Source organism: Nelusetta ayraudi, unplaced genomic scaffold (assembly GCF_046127955.1).
Source record: "Nelusetta ayraudi isolate G7.1 ecotype Tasmania unplaced genomic scaffold, CSIRO-AGI_Nayr_v1 ptg000153l, whole genome shotgun sequence".
NCBI lineage: Eukaryota > Metazoa > Chordata > Actinopteri > Tetraodontiformes > Monacanthidae > Nelusetta > Nelusetta ayraudi.
In genome coordinates this window covers 243,880-261,402 of record NW_027466203.1, presented here as the reverse complement: position 1 = coordinate 261,402, position 17,523 = coordinate 243,880, and the positions used below count along the sequence as shown (strand labels likewise).

Sequence of the window (17,523 nt, the reverse complement as noted above, 5' to 3'; positions counted from 1 at the left end):
CTACTGTCCAATCACTTGATAGCAGTGAACGAATGAATGGATGAATGGAGGGATTGGTGGATGGGTGGATGGATGGATATGATTCGGTTTGGGAGAACCGATCCTGGGTTTGACCATTGGACTTGGTGGACTCTCGATGGGGGAAATATGCGCGAACGGGGAGCAATTTGCGCATCATTCAATGAAGCGCAGTTAAAAAAAAAAAAAAAAAAAAAAAAAATGTCCTCGAGAATTTATTCAAAGGTTTATTAACTGGCGGCCCAAGCTAACATACGAGCTCGTAACGAGGCTCCTGGAATAAAGCAGCCGTGAAAACACAATCCGACTGCACACAGTCCGAGCTAACGATGATATTAGCATGCTTCAACTAGCTAGCAGAATGCTGTTCAGCCCCGCGAGCCATTCGAGTAAATGCAACACACACCTCCGCGTGACACATTCGACACTCTTACCTTTAAACAAGAGAAAAAATAGGGCTGTCTGGCGGAAGATTCTGAGGGCTTCTTTAAACTCCGACCGCCTCACGCAAGCAGATGTGTGACTAAGATGCAGCGCACAACCATTAGGCCAGTACAGCGATATGCCATGAAGCCACCAGGGGGTGCTATGTATCCTCGTAAAACAAAAACAAAAAACATGGATAAACGTGAAGTTAATGCTGTACAGTAGTTTCATCATGCGTACAGGTATGTGTTGGGCTCGGTGAGCATTGTGTATAGAGAAACAAATGTTAGCAACGTGCTTTTGTACATTTGTTTTGTTAGCATTCATTAAGGCTATGCAACATATATAATTGAGTTTGTACGCATTTATTAATATCCCAAGCTCATGACACATGACGAATAACTACTAACCTAAGTACAATACAACTGTGAAAACATTTCATTCTGCAGCCCGAGCTGTTTAATTACTGAATGGGCTGTGGATGTTAATCTATGTCTGGTCAAATGAGTAAAATTTAACACGAGCAAATTGGTTGTTTAAAAAAAATATATAGTACAAACAAACAACACATATTTGAAAATGTGCAAGCTATTTAATGGCTTATTGTTCAGTTCTAACTGACTCTCGTTTTGTCTCAATTCAATTTGCCAGTCAACGGCATGAGATTAATTGCAAAATACACACAAAAACATTTATTTATTTATTTATTTAAAAAAAAAAAAAAACTTTTTTTTTTTCTTCACAAATCTTTACTTAAACGTTCAATATACAAACAGACTACAGACAGTTCGCGTATATGTCAGAACACTTACACCGGACGTGACGTCAGAAGCGTGCCGTACACACGCAGCATGGACAGCGACGATGAGAGCGTGGAAGAGACCGTGGAAGGTACAACAAGTAGCATCTACACAATTACACGACATGAGCAGCGTGCTGCTGTGTTGTTTATATCACTGCGCTCTCTCTCTCTTTTTTTTTTTAGTCCTTTTCTTTCCACGCTGCGTTCATAAATGTTGCTCTCGGCCGAATGGGGGCCTTCAGTTTGTCTCCGCCAGCGCCTCGGACTTTATTTTGCAGGCAATCCGCCTGACAGGCTCGCCAGGGCGGACCAAGTGAAACGAGCGTCCCGCTGTCACGGCGGCTGCTTTCCCCGCTTCAGCCTTGTTTAAATGCCAAGTGACAGCGGAACAGCTGTGATGCTCATAGTTAATGGACAACACTGTTGTTCATTAACCATGTTGATCCAGTAGTTAACACGCCCAGAGCTGCGGGGGTTCGATGTGCAGCTGCCCCGCGTGGATTGGTCGATTATTTAGAATACAAGGTCGTTTAAAAACAGTGCACAAATGAATTCAGATAAAAAGTTTTAAAAATAATAATAAATAAATAAATAATACATTCACATTACACACATACACACATATATACACAGACACGCATCACATTGACATTTTTCATTGTGTGTTGTCCGATCATCAGCAACAACTGATGTTCCATATGAAAGTGGAGCAGCTGTGATGCTCAGGGGTAATGGACAACACTGGGGGCAGAAACACTAACAGTATTTTCAAAATAAGAGAGTTGGTCAAGTATCCACACCCCCTGTGGTGTAGTCTAGTTTATTCTAATGGGAATACCCACTGATGAAAAGCTATCATATTAACGTAACTGCCGTTTACAGCTGGACTTTGTATCATGTATGTAATGTATAAAAAAAATAAAGAAAAATGAATCAATATTTCAGACACTTATTTAAACAAAAAACGTTTCAGCAAATAAGGTGCAAAAAGTGGTGCAAACACACAAATCAACACAAACTTTAGATGTTATTCTTACTAGAGTTGCCCACAGTGTCCAAACCTGGGAGTGTCAGTGGTTGCCGTGTCTAACAGGTTGCAGTGTTCACTCACCGCTGGCTCTGAGGTCAGCAGCTTGTGGAGGAAGTGAGGTGCACTTGGCTGAGTTGAATTGTATTGATACAACAGAGGGTGTGTGTGTGTGTGTGTGTGTGTGTGTGTGTGTGTGTGTGTGTGTGTGTGTGTGTGTGTGTGTGTGTGTGTGTGTGTGTGCAGGTCCAGTGGATGAAGACGGGCTGCCTCATGGCTTCTGCACTGTCACCTATTCCTCCAGCGACCGCTTTGAAGGACACTTCAGTCACGGAGAGAAGAATGGGAAGGGGAAGTTCTTCTTCTTTGATGGAAGGTAGAAGCCACACGTGTGTTTATTATTATTATTATTATTATTATTATCATGATCACTGCTGGTCATCCAGACACTTGCAGCACTGCTTCGGGACAGGCTGCTGGACTGCTGGGGCCTCAGTGTGTGGTGTGATGTGCCAGTGGGGAAGCTGGAGCTGGGCCACTCTGAAAACCCATATTTTACAACTTTACCATCAATATCATGTTTTTTTTTTTCAAGCTGGGCGGGCCGGATTAAGAAGCTTAATGGTCGCGCATGGTCCCCGGGCCGCAGGTTGGCCACCCCTGCTGTGTCAGTGGTTGGGGATTGAGTCCTTGGTGGACACGTTGCAAAACAACACGGAACACTGGCGCGTTAATAATTAACCCATAATCAACCTGCGCCGAGTCACTATCTCAGATTGAGTGTCTTTCTGACCTTTGACCCCTGGAGGGGAATTCTATCCAATAATGCAGACACTCGAGTTTGTGCCGACACATCCGTTGCCGCTGACCCATATCACATACAGGGATTATATGACATCATCATCAATGACAGTAGATGATGATGATGATGATGATGATGATGATTTCCCGCTGGTGTGTCTCCCCCCCCCCCCCCCCCCCAGCACCCTGGAGGGTTTCTATGTAGACGACTGTCTGCAGGGCCGGGGTGAATACACCTACGAGGACGGCGGCGTCCTGCGCGGCAACTACGTGGACGGCGAGCTGAACGGAGCCGCTCAGGAGTTTGATGTCAAAGGTCAGCTGGTGTTCAAAGGTCATTACAAGGACAACAGCCGCTGCGGGGAGTGCTGGACCTACTACCCCGTGAGTCGCACAGTGTGCAGGGAGGCGGAGGAGAGAATGAAACAACACAACGCAACACAAGGCATTGAATAGATGTGCTTTATTGATCCAAACTACACTGTGGCAGCAATGACAACAACACAACGCCAACTGTAAAGTAATGACGGGAAAGAGTGGCGCGACTCTGTACACAACAAACAAAGTACATCTGCATTAAAAGATATTCAGGCTCCTCCTCCGTCCAATCACAGCGCACCATTTTCACTGGTCAGTCAACTGGTCACGTGACCGTGTACGTCACGTCCGCTGACGTGTTGGATGGATCCCTGTGGAAAACCACGGAACTGCAGCCAGTCACAGCCCACTTAAAGTGTGTGTGTGTGTGTGTGTGTGTGTGTGTGTGTGTGTGTGTGTGTCCAGGACGGAGGCTGTGTGTATGGCCAGATGAACGACGATGGCGAGATGACGGGAGGAGGCGTGGCCTACCTCTACCCCGGCGGGACCACGGCTCTGTGCGGGAGCTTCGTGGACGGCGAGCTGATGGAGGCTCGCCACGCCACCGCCACCGCCACCGCCTGCAGCCAGGGCCAGAGGCCTCGCTTCACACTCGTAGCCAACAGTGAGCACGCGCAGTCGCACGCCAGACGCCCCGCTGGTGATATGTAGTAGTGCAACGGTACACTTTGCAACGCTCGCGTTCCATATCTCATCCATCTGATGTGTCTATGAAACCACCCTGACTGGCAAAGGCAGCGTTTTATTGTGAAAATCATTCAAAGCACAAGCTTTACTTTCTAAAAAAAAAATTACAATTAAAAAACAAATGAAATGTAAAGTTTCCCACTATCCAATAAAAATGACATTGAATTCCCGTGGTTTGCTGTTGCGTAGCCGCCGAACACGGTAGCGTAGCGAGCGGTTGGGTGGAGTACCCAGTGAAGGACAGCGGCGGCCTGGTGTGTGTCTCACAGGTCCGGTGTACTCCTACGACAAGTCCACCTCCAGCTGCATCGCCACCCACTCGCTGCTGCCAGACCCCTACGAGAGCCAAAGGTTCAGCGTCTCCATGATGGAACCCTGGTGAAGCTCCACCTGGTGCCACCGCTCAGGACTCACTTCTCCTGGTGTGTGTGTGTGTGTGTGTGTGTGTGTGTGTGTGTGTGTGTGTGTGTGTGTGTGTGTGTGTGTGTGTGTGTGTGTGTGTGTGTTGCAGGGTGTTTGTGGCTGACTCTACCATCAAAGGGGCGGGGCAGGGATTGTTCTCCAGGACTGATGCTGACCCGGACACTGTGATGGCCTTCTACAACGGAGTGCGCATCACTCACTCTGAGGTAGGACCTCCAGGGGGCAGCAGAGCAGCTTCACCTCCAGCTTCCCCTCTGTCTGTGCTTGAGATGGTTAGAACGTCATTCCAGTGAAGCTCTGGGAGAACCATTGGTTCTCCATCCAACGCCACGGTTGGATGGAGAACCAATGGTTAGCTTGATGCTATGAAAACGTCACTTCCGGGGTTGGCCAGCAGGAGGGAACGGCGGTGATGCAACCAGGAAATACGCCGAAGGCGGGGCTAGACCGTCCCGAGTGGTTACCGGGGAGGCGGGGTTTGCGTCGGTCCTTCTGGGCCGGGTCCTTGGGAGGACGCTTCCTTCTAAGGATGCAGACCCTGGACTGAGACACAGCCACTAACAAACCGTCTCTGGTCGCCTCCCGTGTGTCAGAGGGGGGCGTTGCAATATGCTCATTACTGCCACCAAGTGGTCAGGTGTGTGAATTGCAAGCTGTCAAAAAATGACAGCTGATGAATTGTCCATCACGGTAGTGAAAAGGATGCGGGTCAGTGAAGTTGCTGGTGGTGCGAGTTGCTGAGAAGTGCAGCATGAAGAGCGGTCACCTGTTGAGATGAAGCCATGTTCCTGCAGGTGGACGGCAGAGACTGGGCCCTCAACGGAAACACCATCTCCCTGGACCAGGACACGGTGATCGACGTCCCTCGGCCGTTTGACCGGCTGGAGAACTACTGTGCGTCTCTGGGTCACAAGGCCAACCACTCCTTCACGCCCAACTGCAAATACGAGCCGTGAGTTGACTGCAAGAGCCACTGGAGGGCAGAGCGCGGCGTTATTGTGTGGTTGTGTGGCTGCCAGGAGTGGCTAGCAAAGCTTCCCAACTGCTGGGGCCACACTGGTTCTAACATGTGACACTGCCAACATGGAGGAAATGCAGCTGTTTCATGGCTGACTGGCCATTAATATCATTTCTTCAAGTTCGACGGGCCGGAATTAATCAATGGGCCGCATATGGCCCCCGGGCCATAGTTTGCCCACGCCCGGTCTAGAAGACTGCAGCTTGACTCTGACTTTAAACTGTGGTTGAATGGTTTGCTTTTGCTTGGCGCAGGTTTGTCCACCCTCGCTTTGGACCCATCAAGTGCATCCGGACCCTGCAGGCGGTGCAGAAGGACGAGGAGTTGACCGTGGCCTACGGTTACGATCACAAGGCGTCGGGGGGGGACGGCCCAGAGGCTCCTGACTGGTACAAAGTGGAGCTGGAGGCCTTCCAGCAGAGAGAAGCCTCTGCCACTGCCTGAGAGGAGCACGGCTGGAGGCCTCCGCAGACACACCAAGCACCTCCTCTCACTGCTAGCTAGCATTGTAGCATTGTTACAGCCTCTCTATGATTCCACACTGCAGCGATATGCAAACAAGGCCTCTGAAAGCCACCGAGAACCAAAGGTCACCTGAAGCCAGGCGTCAGTGCCGGTGTTGAAGTCCAACTCTGGCCGTCACCTCAACCACTTGGCAAGAACAGGATTAGAACCACAGAAAGAAAGAGAATCACAAGAATAACTCAGTTTGGTAGACTAACACTCAGTCTGCATTGCACTCACGAGTCAAAGGTCAAATCCGCTCCACGTGTCTCCAGCCCACCCGCAGAGGCTCCGGGATGCCGCCTCAGATCCGCTCTTTGCAGCCATGTTCTATGCATTGCATGTTACAATCCAACACGCGTGAGTTGAGGTTGTTCTCGTCATAGCGTTTGACCGGGCTCCAGCTGCGAGGTATCGACGGGTGCAGGGAAAGCTGTGTGTGTGCGTCCACACATGGACACCACAGCAGCACTGCTCAGCAGCCCATCAGCACAGTCAAGTCTGTTTCTTCTGTGTAGGTCATCAGAGTGACGCACAGCTGTGGCTTGTTCACAGGAGTGCGCCTCATGAAACCATCACAAGCAGTTTGACCGTCATCACTTTTCACTTTACTTTGTTCTTTCTTGTTGTGGGTCGAGAGGTTTGTGTTGCTCAGTGTTGCTATGAAGCTGCGTCACTCCAGCATAGAAATCTGTTGCCTTTTTCCTCATAAACAAAGTCTACAAACTGGTCATTTTAAAGGAGCCACTGGTTTACTTGAAGTGTTACTGGATGAGGGGACCCCCCGTTACTGGCCGGACCCTCCTGTTACTGGCCTGTTACTGGCCTGTTACTGGCCTGTTACTGGCCTGACCCTCCTGTTACTGGCCTGACCCCCCTGTTACTGTCCTGTTACTGGCCGGACCCTCCTGTTACTGGCCTGTTACTGGCCTGACCCTCCTGTTACTGGCCTGTTACTGGCCTGACCCTCCTGTTACTGGCCTGTTACTGGCCGGACCCTCCTGTTACTGGCCTGTTACTGGCCTGTTACTGGCCTGACCCTCCTGTTACTGTCCTGTTACTGGCCGGACCCTCCTGTTACTGGCCTGTTACTGGCCTGACCCTCCTGTTACTGGCCTGTTACTGGCCGGACCCTTCTGTTACTGGCCTGTTACTGGCCTGTTACTGGCCTGACCCTCCTGTTACTGGCCTGTTACTGGCCGGACCCTTCTGTTACTGGCCTGTTACTGGCCTGTTACTGGCCGGACCCTCCTGTTACTGGCCTGTTACTGGCCTGTTACTGGCCGGACCCTCCTGTTACTGTCCTGTTACTGGCCGGACCCTCCTGTTACTGGCCTGTTACTGGCCTGACCCTCCTGTTACTGGCCTGTTACTGGCCTGACCCTCCTGTTACTGGCCTGACCCTCCTGTTACTGTCCTGTTACTGGCCTGACCCTCCTGTTACTGGCCTGTTACTGGCCTGACCCTCCTGTTACTGGCCTGTTACTGGCCTGACCCTCCTGTTACTGGCCTGTTACTGGCCGGACCCTTCTGTTACTGGCCTGTTACTGGCCTGTTACTGGCCTGACCCTCCTGTTACTGGCCTGTTACTGGCCTGACCCTCCTGTTACTGGCCGGACCCTTCTGTTACTGGCCTGTTACTGGCCTGACCCTCCTGTTACTGGCCTGTTACTGGCCGGACTCTCCTGTTACTGCCGGGACAAAATAAAGGCACTAAAACTAACGACCGCCTTGTGAGTTCCTTTTTGACTCTCGTGGTTTTCATGTTGGTCGTTAAAAACCTGGACTGTTTGTTGTTGTTTGTTGTGACTTTAGTGTGACTAAGCTTTGGATTTGTGTTTTTTTTTTCCTAAAATAAAACTCCTTGACTTGCACTGCTGGTGGCGCCATTGAGCCAAAACCAATTTAGAAAGCCATTGAAAGCTTTTTCAAGGGACGTGGACACGACTTCAGTGAAGGAGCTCTTGTTTGAGACTGGAGAAGTGCTGGGCCACAGAGGAGCTGGAGCAGCAGCAGATGAACGCAGTGTTCTGGAGAGCCGCCTCCGCCGGTGTGTGACGCCTGAGAGTCTGAGCGCAGGGTGGTGCCGTCACCCGCTGCGGCTCTGCCAGCCAGGTTAATGAGTAAACCTGCAGAAAGCCAAGCGGAAACCAGACGCCAACACCGGGAAGAAGCCGCGCGAGAGCCGCGTTCTTGGAAGACCCGCAAGTATTTTCCCCGCCGTTGGGTTCGTCAATGTATCGATTGATTGGACTTTTGACACAACCCGGTCCATCAGAAACGACCATTCGAGCATCAGGTTGACTCCCGGGTAGCGCCCACAACCCCCCCAGACCCCCCCCTCCCGGACCGTCCTGACAGCCCAGCCGGATGTTCTGGACCCATGGCCCGGCACAGGTACTTCATCTTCAACCAGAACGGCGTGCTCGTCCTCGGCGTCCTCCAGATCGCGTGTGCCGGTCTGTGTCTGGTGTGCGGCTTCATGGACGCCGCCTTCCGGAAGAACACCGCGCTCAGCACCACGAGGACCCCGATGTGGGGCGCACTGGTGAGACCCCGCGGGCTGCCGGGGGGGTGGGGGTGGAGGGGGGTTGATGACTGACCGCAGTGTTAAGGCCATGACCGGCTGGAGGGCCTGTGGTGAAATACAAGTTAGTCAAGAAGGAGACAGACAGACAGACAGACAGACAGACAGAGAGAGAGAGAGAGACAGAGAGAGAGATGAGGGGATTCCAGGGTCATTCACATTCATATCATTATTATCATTATTGTTTATGATGATGTTTCCTCATCTGGCTCTCTCTCTCTCTCTCTCTCTCTCTCTCTCTCTCTAAATATCTTATGTTTGAACTCCAAAGTTGTCTGAGTTCCTCACTGAGTTCCTCACCCTGATCTCCTCACCCTGATCTCCTCACCCTGAGCTCCTCACCCTGGGCTCCTCACTGAGCTCCTCACCCTGAGCTCCTCACTGAGCTCCTCACCCTGAGCTCCTCACTCTGAGCTCCTCACCCTGGGCTCCTCACTGAGCTCCTCACTCTGAGCTCCTCACCCTGGGCTCCTCACTGAGCTCCTCACCCTGAGCTCCTCACCCAGAGCTCCTCACTCTGATCTCCTCACCCTGAGCTCCTCACCCTGGGCTCCTCACCCTGAGCTCCTCACCCTGAGCTCCTCACCCAGAGCTCCTCACTCTGAGCTCCTCACCCTGAGCTCCTCACCCTGAGTTCCTCACCCTGAGTTCCTCACCCTGAGCTCCTCACCCTGGGCTCCTCACTCTGATCTCCTCACTCTGATCTCCTCACCCTGAGCTCCTCACCCTGGGCTCCTCACCCTGAGTTCCTCACCCTGAGCTCCTCACCCTGGGCTCCTCACTCTGATCTCCTCACTCTGATCTCCTCACCCTGAGCTCCTCACCCTGGGCTCCTCACCCTGAGTTCCTCACCCTGAGCTCCTCACCCTGGGCTCCTCACCCTGAGCTCCTCACTGAGCTCCTCACCCTGAGCTCCTCACCCTGAGCTCCTCACTGAGCTCCTCACCCTGAGCTCCTCACTCTGATCTCCTCACCCTCAGCTCCTCACTCTGATCTCCTCACTCTGATCTCCTCACCCTGAGCTCCTCACTCTGATCTCCTCACCCTGAGCTCCTCACTCTGATCTCCTCACCCTGAGCTCCTCACCCTGAGCTCCTCACTCTGAGTTCCTCACCCTGAGCTCCTCACCCTGAGCTCCTCACTCTGATCTCCTCACCCTGAGCTCCTCACCCTGATCTCCTACTCTGAGCTCCTCACCCTGAGCTCCTCACTCTGAGCTCCTCACCCTGAGCTCCTCACTCTGATCTCCTCACCCTGGGCTCCTCACTCTGAGCTCCTCACCCTGAGCTCCTCACTCTGAGTTCCTCACCCTGATCTCCTCACCCTGAGCTCCTCACCCTGGGCTCCTCACCCTGTCCCTCAGGGTGCTCTAGTCCAGCCACCCTGCCTAGGAAACTCATTTTGGCCGCTTGTATCCGTGATCTCATTCTTTCGGTCGTCACCCAAAGCTGCTGACCAGAGGTGAGGGAGGGAACGTAGATGGAGCAGTAAATCTTCACCACCACAGAGCGGTGCAGCCACCGCATGACTGCAGACGCTGCACCGCTCCTCCAGTGGCCCTGGAGGGTCCCCCCCTCACTGGTGACCCAGGACCCTTCAAGTCCTCCACTTGGATTCTCTTCACTTGTGGAGAGACACAACTTCTAGTTCCCTGTCACACCAACGTGTTCACGGGCCCTGAGCCTCCTGACAGCAGCGCAGTCTTTTGGACCAACAGTGATGTGTGTGTTTATGACTGCTGGGTAAACCTCGACATCCTGTTTTACCTGCTTTCACTGCGGCGTGCTCCACCTGCCTCCTGCTCGTCTGTCACTGAAGCCTCTGCTGGTTCTTCCTCTGCGTCATTCTGTCTAATGTGTGTCCCAGATCCTGGCCTCTCCAGGGGTTCTGGCCCTGTGTGCCTCCCAAAGGAAAAACTCACTCCTTGTAAGTAGATTGATGAATCTTTTTTTTTTTTTTGATCATTGCTTCCTGTGTATTTCTGAATGGGCCTCCTCAGACGCCACTTAACATCGTTAGCCATTGCATAACACAGCAACATCAATCACCTGCTATCAGATGGATGGCGATGGGCAATATGTTGACGTGATGGACCACGCTGTGTTTACACCTGTGTGCTGTGCACCGCCACAAAAACACAGTTTTCCCTCGCACTCAAATCAACTGTAAACTTCAAGCTCTGGCTCTCGGCCTCGGCCGTGGACCCTGCAGAGTCCACAGCAGTTCTGAGATGATCATATTAATGTCGTTGAAAAATGAACATTGTTTGCAAAACCACCGGTCAGTGGGGCGTTGTGTAGTTCAGAAGTGAAGTCAGGAGGACTGTATGTAGTTTGTTCAGCAATAGATGCACAAACCCTGAGACTGAGCGGTAGTGGCACAGTGTGTATTGAGAGTGTGTGTGTGTGTGTGTGTGTGTGCTGGCAGGTGAGTGCGATGGTGCTGGCTGCTGGACTGTCCGGTGTGGTCACCCTCTTCATATCTGCTTACTGCTGTCTGACCCTCACCTATGGAGAGGATGACACTGAGGTCTTCCACCACCACGACAGCCCTCGAGTGGTAACTGCACACACACACACACACACACACTCACACACACACACACTCAGTGGTGTAGTCTAGTTCATTCTTGTGCAGGCATGGGCAAACTACGGCCCGGGGGCCCAATGTGGCCCATGAAGCTTTTTAATGCGGCCCAAAGCTGAACTTGAAGCACTGATATTCCCAGTCAGTCAGTCAGTCAGTCAGTCAGTCAGTCAGTCATCAAACAGCTGCATCTCCTCCAGAGGCCTTTCAATAACCACAGACAGTTGGCTCCGCCCTGGTCTGGTGGCTCCACTCTCATCCTGAGCAGTGGTGCAGTGTTATTGGCTCTGGGTGGCGACAGTGGAAGGTCAAGAGAAGAGCGCTCCAGCTGGTGTCAGTCCGCCGCTGCCGCAGCTCCTACCGACCACAGGAAGTCAAACTACTGCATGTTGTTGCTGAGACGCCGTTTCCCCCTACAGTGCAGTGCGATGCGGTAGTTTGATGTCTGTCATTATTCCAGCAACAGACAGTTACTCTCTGGTGTTATCAGTGATTGGCCTCAGTGTACTGTGCAGTGGTCCTGGAGTGTCCCTAGTGGCAGGCTAGCAGAAAGCATTGACTTGCACTAGCCTAGCACTAGCCTAGCACTAGCCTAGCACCGGCTAACTCGGCTGAACTCAAACCAGTGTAACCACTGTAGAAAAGTGTCCGACTCCTGCAGTGGGTGTCATTGTGTGTCATTGTGTGTCATTGTGTGTCATCGCTAGGATTTGTATAGACTCCCTGAGACAGATCACAGATGATGTCATTTCCTCCCCACTCTCCCTGGCCTCAGACCTTTGTGCTTCATCGGATGGTGAAGGGGGCCAACGCCACCATCCTGCTGAGCTGCATCATCAGCCTGCTGCTCTCCTGCTCCATCGTCTACGTGGGCTGCCGCAGTCTCCCCACCTGTGGCTGTTACGACACCAGGACCGGCCTGGTACGGAAGAACACGCTCATGCCTTCCACATTTGCTTGCTGCTGTTCTCAGGAGTCACAGATGAGAAGTTGCCGTAGTAGCAGAGCTGAACTCTGGAAGGTGACGGGTGCAATATTTTCACATTTTGAAGGAGAAACGGCGACATCAAGTGGTTGCATTTTAGACTGAAGCCTTGTTTTACTCTCCCGGTGAACTACGGTGGCCCTGTGCAGCCAAACCTGGACACCTGGTCCACCTTCTTCTCCGCTGCTTTATTCAGAGACGTCAGAGTTCACCTTAGATACGATACGTGCTGTCAGGCAGCTGGATTGTCCACGCCAGGCAGCTAGCTGGGAGCACTGGGAGCACGAGGGATCCATGGAGATTCTCAAATATTAACGAGAAGCGTTGTCAAGGGAGGAAAAGCAAGCGAGTGCTATGAATGAACTGTGTTTGTGTGTGTGGCAGGAAACGCTGGTTCCTCAGGTGGACCCTGGGGACACTGAGATGGTGTGCACCTGGCAGGGTGAGACCTTCACCTCAGCTCACCTCAGCTCACCTCAGCTGCTGCTGGCGACCCTCTGATGCCACGCCTCCTCTTTCTCGCCCTCTCCAGCAGGTGGCGACGATCGGCTCTTCAACTCTCCAGTGCGCTCCACCGACCCGGGTGAGGAAGACGAGAAGGCCGAGGAGGCTCCGTCTGAACTGCCGACATACGTCAGACTCACCTGACCCAGGACCGCCTCAGCCTCAGCACTGCTGCAGCACGCCTCCATCAGAATGATCCTCAACCAGGCCAACATGCAGCCTCGGTGCTGGGGCCTCACCTCCCTGTAGCTGCGGCTCCATCAAATGATCTCACAAGTCAACTGTATGATGAAGGTGTTGGGAAACTGTACATATATTAGAATGTTTTAACTTGCCATTTGATGTTGAATTTAGACCAGAGGTGGTGGCTCCAACTGTCTGACTGGTGGTGATGGATGGTGAGCCACCTCATAGGAGATGTTGTCCTGGGATATCATGGAGGAAATGTCAGTGGGAAATGAAGCAGAGTTGCAACAGAACATCGAATCTCCACTGTTGTTGAATTGAAGACTCTGGAAACACTGCAACCATGGAGGAGGTGCAGCTAGTTTATGACTCACTCACTGTTCACGTCGTTCCTTCAAGTTGGACGCGCTGGTTTAAAAAGTTGAACGGGCCACTTATGGACCCAGGGCCATAGTTTGGCCACGCCTGATCTAGATGAAGCACTTTGGACCAAGGCCAAAGATTAGCTGGTGTGTGTGTGTGTGTGTGTGTGTGTGTGTGTGTGTGTGTGTGTGTGTGTGTGTGTGTGTGTGTGTGTGTGTGTGTGTGTGTGTGTGTGTGTGTGTGTCCTGCTGTGATTGCTATTGTTTCATATTGTTTCCTGTTCTTCAATGTAAAAGCACTGGGAGTTTGCTTCTATTGAACCGTGCTTTATGTACAACACTGACCCCTGCTGGGAGGCTGCTGCACTGCAGCTGCTGGTGCTGCCACCGTGAGGACAGACTGTGATCATTGTCATCTTGTTGGTTATTGATCAGTGATATGCGGAGCTTTAATCTGGAGTGCTGATAAAGAGCAAAGCGAGAGGACGTCGACTCTTTCTGTTATTCTGCCGTTTTTAAAACCACAAGCTCGTAAATTCACAACTGTGGCTCCTGAAAAAAGAGGCGGACTGCAGAGTGGTGGACGTGGTGGCGTCAGCCGCCGGCCCTTTATTGAAGTTTTCATGCCGTACGATGTGCAGTTGGAAGTGTGTTCAAACGTCAGCGGTTTACAACAGGGGCGTGGATTCAAACTGGCTTCTGATCTCCATCACTGATCTCCACCTGCCGCAGAGTCTCTGACACCCCCCCCCCCCCCCCCCGCCACTGACGTGCAGCGGCCAATCAGTGCGTCGCTCTGCAGCGCTCCCGGCGACCTTTGGCCTCTGGACGGGAGCGGAAGAAAGCAGGAAGGGATTCACAGCAGAGAGTCCCGGCACGTCTGACTGCTTGAACACGGAGCCCAGTGGGAGACGGGACGGTGTGCACAGCGCCACCCACTGGAGAGCTTTAAGGCAGTTGGCAGCTGCACTGCAGGAAGTCAGACTTTCCCCACCAAAATAAGATTTAAAAAAAAAAAAAAAAAAAAAGACAAATAAACGTCACAACTCACAAACAGTCGACTCAGTTTGCCAGGTGGCAATGACTGCAACCACAGGTTCACAATGTCTGCATGTTCACATCCTAAGTGTGGCTTTATGACCCCCCCCACCCCCCGCCACACACACACTTCTGTCGTGTCCTCAAACCTTTGAATCGATCATGGATGGAGAACTGGCACACTGACACACTGGAATGCTTCTTTGAAATCCCTTCTTTCTCCCCTTGAAAGAAACAGAAAAGCAGAGTCTTGTTTTCTGGGCCGTTTCCCACACGAGTCGGTAGCTGCGTTTCCATGACGGCAAGATCCAAGCGATGGTTGAGCAGAAGCCTTAAACGCTCCTACATCTCGTCCAGCGAGACCACGCCCTCTCCTGGTGCTGCTCCCTTCCTGCCTCCTCCCACCAGCCTGCACTTCCATCCACAGCGGTGGTTGTATTTTTTTTTTTTCCCTCTGCTGTGTACGGGTACGTCTGGAAACCCCCGGCCGGTCTTTCTCTGCCACATTAAGGTTCAGCGCAGTGGAAACGCAGCTAGCGTGTCGCCGTGTGGAGGCGGAGCCCCGAGCCCGCCGCCGCCTCCTCAGCGCTGAGGAGGCGCTGCTTCACGATGACACCAATCAGTCTTCCCTCTCCTCCGTCTGCTGCCGCCTGCGTCTTCCTCTCCGTCAACAGCTGCTGCAGCTCCAGCTCCTGGCCGCCTCCCCCCTCTCGTCCCCGCCTCCGCCCAGGTGGACGGTGCCCCTCCAGCACTCTGACGGCTGGCTCAGCACCAGCGGCTTCTGACACTTGAGCTTGTGTGCCACGGTCATGAAGATGGCCTCCACGTGGTCGCTGTTCCCACCGCCGCTCCCTCCCGCCCCCTGGTGGCCGCCGCCGCCGCCGGGGTCCTTGGCCGAGGTCTCGAACAGCGGCATGGAGTGGCCGTCGGCGAACTGCTGCGCCACGTCGCCGCCCACCTGCACCGAGTCCTGGAGGTCGCACTTGTTCCCCACCAGGATGCGGGGCACCTCGCTGCCCAGCGCGTGCTGCTTGCACTCCTCGATCCACGCCGGCAGGCTGCGGAAGCTGGCGGCGTTGGTCACGTCGTACACGAAGACCACGGCGTGCACGTTGCGGTAGTAGTGCTGCACCATGGACTTCCTGAAGCGCTCCTGGCCGGCCGTGTCCCACAGCTGGATCTGCGGGGGGGGGGGGAGCGGGTTAAGACCTCACGGCAACAAGGTTGCTGGTTCACTTCCCACACTGCCTTGCCAACCCTCTGTGCACAGCAGCAGGGGGGCGGAGTCAAACGTGCAGGACACAACATTGACAGTGGAACAGGGAACTTTCTGTGGATCCATAGGATGGTTTCTCTCCTGGTACCTCCAGCTTCTCCCCACAGTTCAAAGACATGCAGCCATCCTCCATCAGTGTTCTCTCACTGGTTGCCAAGCAGTCTGACACTGTGCTTCTCAACTGGCCGGGTCTTAGGACTCCAGCAGCTGAAAACGCCAGCGCACCTTCTATCATGTCGAGTAGATAAACTAGTGTTAGGGCCGCCGCCACACGGCTGAAAGGTCAAAGGTTGGATTGCACTGAATGCTCTCCCTGTGTCTGCTGGCTTCTCTCCAGCTGGAAACTGTCCATGTCCAGGTCTGTGTGTGTGTGTGTGTATCTATGTGTATGTGAGTGTGAATGGTTGTGTGTCTCTATGATGAAGTGTCCACTGGTCCAGGGTGCCACCCTGCCTTCACCCAGTGACAGCTGGCAGAGGCTCCAGCAGAACCCGGGACCCAGGGCCCAGGAAGAAGCAGGTGTTGAAAATGGATGGCTGAATAAATGCTTATAAAAAAGACAAAGTTTCAGCAATCAAGTGCAGACACAGTTGTCCAGAGCAGCACTAAAGCGATGGCTGAGCCTCTCAGTGAACGTTGTGTCCGAAACAACACGCTAACGCGCATTTTTCACGGTTGTACGGTCATTCGCAGTGTTTCCTGGTGCGGATACCTGTGCACCACGCAGTCAGGGAGACTCCACTCCACTCCACCGCTGCGATGCACCCACCTTGATTTTCTCGCCGTCGATGTCGACCAGCCTCTCCCTGAAGTCCACGCCGATCGTGGCCTCCGTCTTGCCGGGGAACCTGCCGGCGCAGAAGCGGTAGGTGAGGCACGTCTTGCCGACGCCGGAGTCGCCGATCACGATGATCTTAAAGATGCGGGTCCTGGGCGGTGGGAGCTGGCTGGAGGTGGGCAGGGAACCTGGGAGTCCCAGCGACGAGCCGCCCTCTGCCATCTCACCGCTGGACTCAACTTCCAGAAGCTTCCTTCTTCTGTTAGCGGCTAGCGGCTAGCGGTGGGAATTCCCGCTCTATCTAGAGAACCGCTTCTTTCGGCTCGGCTCACGAAAAAAGAAGAAAAACGAGCCGGTTCTTTTGGCTCCCAAACGGCTCCTTAGATATTCATTAGGTGCTGAACTTAATGGTTACTATTCATGATGTCGATAGGGCATTCTCGAACTAACCGGTTTAAAGAGCCGGCTCTTTGAAAGTGAACGAAGAGGTCCGGCTCCTCATTGGGAGCCGGGTTTTTTGTTGTTGGCTGCGATACAGAACGTTTTTTATGTGTGTGTGTGTGTGTGTGTGTGTGTGTGTGTGTGTGTGTGTGTGTGTGTGTGTACACATATGTACGTGTGTGTATGTACTTTTAGAAACTGGATAAACTGAAAAATAAACACCTCAATGTGACACACACACACACACACACACACACACACACACACACACACACACACACACACGAACCAAACATTTTTAACTTATTTTTTGTTTTTAATCTTTTTGTGATGTTTCAGTTGTGTGTAGGTAGGTCTTTGATTTGGAATTTTATATTTATTCTTTTTACAGTATTGTGTTCCATGGTGATTCATTCGTTTTTGGTCACATACGATCAGCAACAAAAGATTTCTAAGAAGCCGCTTGTGAGCCAAAAGAGCCGGCTCTTTTAGTGAGCTGAGCCAAAAGAACCGGTTCTCTGAAAAGAGCCGGAATTCCCATCACGAGAAGCCACGTACAATGTTGTCAGACGTAGTGTGTTCTCGTGAGAGCACTGGACGTCGCGTTCTTCGGCCAGTAGGGAGCGCGGCAGAGTCATGTTACGTTGTCATATCAGGTGTATATAGGGTTGTCAAACTCAAACACACAGTTAGCAA

General features: G+C 52.5%; 3 protein-coding genes across 4 annotated transcripts; 2 read left to right on the top strand and 1 right to left on the bottom strand.

The window, feature by feature from the left end:
* The first annotated feature begins 1,228 nt into the window (after nt 1-1,228).
* On the top strand, nt 1,229-6,900 carry setd7 (SET domain containing 7, histone lysine methyltransferase). Its single transcript, XM_076013637.1, has 8 exons — nt 1,229-1,335; nt 2,520-2,649; nt 3,257-3,458; nt 3,858-4,056; nt 4,409-4,490; nt 4,651-4,768; nt 5,357-5,514; nt 5,835-6,900. Exons 1-8 carry the CDS (start codon nt 1,296-1,298, stop codon nt 6,022-6,024), a joined length of 1,119 nt encoding a protein of 372 aa, XP_075869752.1. The 5' UTR covers nt 1,229-1,295; the 3' UTR covers nt 6,025-6,900.
* A 1,338-nt stretch (nt 6,901-8,238) lies between these two features.
* LOC142880027 (uncharacterized) lies at nt 8,239-14,574 on the top strand. 2 transcript variants are annotated; one of them, XM_076013641.1, is made up of 6 exons: nt 8,239-8,632; nt 10,538-10,597; nt 11,099-11,230; nt 12,033-12,179; nt 12,627-12,684; nt 12,778-14,574. In XM_076013641.1, the coding sequence occupies exons 1-6, from the start codon at nt 8,468-8,470 to the stop codon at nt 12,888-12,890; spliced, it is 675 nt and encodes a 224-aa protein (XP_075869756.1). In that variant the 5' UTR covers nt 8,239-8,467; the 3' UTR covers nt 12,891-14,574. The 2 variants fall into 2 exon arrangements, with proteins under 2 accessions (XP_075869756.1, XP_075869755.1); XM_076013640.1 differs by having other exon boundaries at nt 8,240-8,632; nt 12,775-14,574.
* rab33ba (RAB33B, member RAS oncogene family a) lies at nt 13,874-16,715 on the bottom strand. The gene is made up of 3 exons (XM_076013639.1): nt 16,378-16,715; nt 14,482-15,512; nt 13,874-14,263 (listed from the first exon to the last, which is right to left on the bottom strand). Exons 1-2 carry the CDS (start codon nt 16,606-16,608, stop codon nt 15,000-15,002), a joined length of 744 nt encoding a protein of 247 aa, XP_075869754.1. The 5' UTR covers nt 16,609-16,715; the 3' UTR covers nt 13,874-14,263; nt 14,482-14,999.
* Between the last annotated feature and the right edge of the window lie 808 nt (nt 16,716-17,523).